General features: G+C 52.5%; 1 protein-coding gene across 1 annotated transcript in view; it reads left to right on the top strand.

The window, feature by feature from the left end:
* Positions 1–2,086, top strand: part of AKAP8L (A-kinase anchoring protein 8 like) — an 18,484-nt gene that overhangs the window by 12,218 nt on the left and 4,180 nt on the right. The window contains exon 7 of the mRNA XM_035896787.1: positions 123–253. Within this exon, the coding sequence (XP_035752680.1) occupies positions 123–253 (131 nt within the window). The remainder of the gene's footprint in view (positions 1–122; positions 254–2,086) is intronic.

The following is a 2,086-nucleotide window of genomic DNA, read 5'->3' as shown; positions in this document are numbered from 1 at the left end:
GGGGGAGCTCGGGAAGGGGGCTCGGGAAGGGGGTTTATAACGCAGGCCGGAGTAAGATCCGTAACGCAGCGCAGGTGCCCGGGCCGTTTTCCCGTTCAGGCTGTTCCTCCCTTCCATTTCAGACGTCGGCATGGAGCATTTCATTAAGAAGGTGGAGGCCGCTCACTGCGCCGCCTGCGACCTCTTCATCCCCATGCAGTACGGCATCATCCAGAAACACCTCAAATCGCTCGACCACAACCACAACCGCCGGGTGAGTGGGCAGCTCGGGGGGCCGGGGGGTCGTGCAAGGCTTCAGCTGCAACGGGGAGGAGCGGGAATTTTGGTTGGGTTTGGGTTCACCTGGCTCCTGACGCCAGGGAGAACTTTTCTTTGTCCTCTCCAGTGCTTCTCTCCGTGGTCTGCCTTTTACTTTGATGATTTGGGGTCCCCAAGAACTTCTCTCTATGGCCTGCCTTTTACTTTGATGATTTGGGGTCCCCAAGAACTTCTCTCCGTGGTCTGCCTTTTACTTTGATGATTTGGGGTCCCCAAGAACTTCTCTCCGTGGTCTGCCTTTTACTTTGATGATTTGGGGTCCCCAAGAACTTCTCTCCGTGGTCTGCTGTTAATTTTGATGTTCTCGGGGTCCCTGGAAACTTCTCTCCGTGGTCTGCAGTGAATTTTGATGTTTTGGGGTCCCCAACAACTTCTCTCCACAATCTGCTGTTAATGTTGATGTTCTTAGGGTCCCTGGCAACTTCTTTTTCTGGTCTGCTGTTACTTTTGATGTTCTCAGGGTCCCAAACAACTTCTCTCTGCGGTCCGCCGTTAATTTTGACTTTCTGGGGTCCCTGGCAACTTCTCCCCACGGGCTGCGGTGAATTTTGATGTTCTCAGGGTCCCTAACAACATCTCTCTGTGGTCTGCAGTGAATTTTGACATTTTGGGGTCCTCAACAACTTCACTCTGTGGTCTGCTGTTAACTTTTATGTTTTTGGGGTCCCTGGCAACTTCCCTCCATGTTCTGCCATTAATTTTGACTTTTTGGGGTCCCTAACAACATCTCTCTGTGGTCTGCAGTGAATATTGATGTTTTGGGGTCCCTGGCAACTTCTCTTCACAATCTGCTGTTAATTTTGACGTTCTCAGGGTCCCTTACACATCTCTCCATGCTCTGCAATGAATTTTGATGTTTTGGGGTCCCCAACAACTTCCCTCCACGCTCTGCTGTTAATTTTGATGTTTTGGGGTCCGTGGCAACTTCCATCCATGTTCTGCCATTAATTTTGACTTTTTGGGGTCCCTAACAACATCTCTCTGTGGTCTGCAGTGAATTTTGACGTTTTGGGGTCACTGGCAACTTCTCTCCGTGGTCTGCTGTTAATTTTTATGTTCTTGGGGTCCCTGGCAACTTCCCTCCACGTTCTGCCATTAATTTTGACGTTCTCAGGGTCCCCAACAACTTCTCTCCGCAGTCTGTCGTTAATTTTGATATTTTGGGGCCCCTGGCAACTTCTCTCCACGGTCTGCCATTAATTTTGACGGTTTTTTGGGGTCCCCAGGACCTTCCCCTTTTGCAAAAGCCATCGAGTAAGATCTCTGTGGCGTTCAAGCACCTTCAGCAAAGCCTCGTGCAACACTGAAAATGAGATCCCGGGGCTCTCGCCCTGTTCCTTGCAAAATAAACCGCTACCCCGTACAAGGAGGATGATTCTGTTGCAAGCCCCCAAGAACCAGAACGCGCTGACTCTTCGACGTGGGTCCCCAGAGGCTGAGAGAGGAAAGGATCCTGATGGTGGGAGAGGGTGACGCAACCCACGCAGCTTTTCCTTGGCTGCCCAATAGCTTTCCAAAGCACGGAATTCAGGGAAACGTGCCGATAATCACAGATTGAAATCACAGAATGCCAGAATCCCGGCCTGGCTGGGGTTGGAAGGGACCTCAGGAGCTCACCCAGTGCCACCCCCCCACCCAAGCAGGGTCACCCAGAGCAGGGGGCACAGGACAGCGTCCAGGCGGGGGGTGAAGATCTCCAGAGAAGGAGACTCCACAGCCCCCCTGGGCAGCCTGGGCCAGGGCTCGGGCACCCTCCCAGGCAAGAAGT

This window comes from Egretta garzetta, unplaced genomic scaffold (assembly GCF_000687185.1).
Source record: "Egretta garzetta isolate BGI_Z169 unplaced genomic scaffold, ASM68718v1 scaffold576, whole genome shotgun sequence".
Taxonomy (NCBI): Eukaryota; Metazoa; Chordata; class Aves; order Pelecaniformes; family Ardeidae; genus Egretta; species Egretta garzetta.
This window is presented reverse-complemented; position numbering and strand designations above follow the sequence as displayed.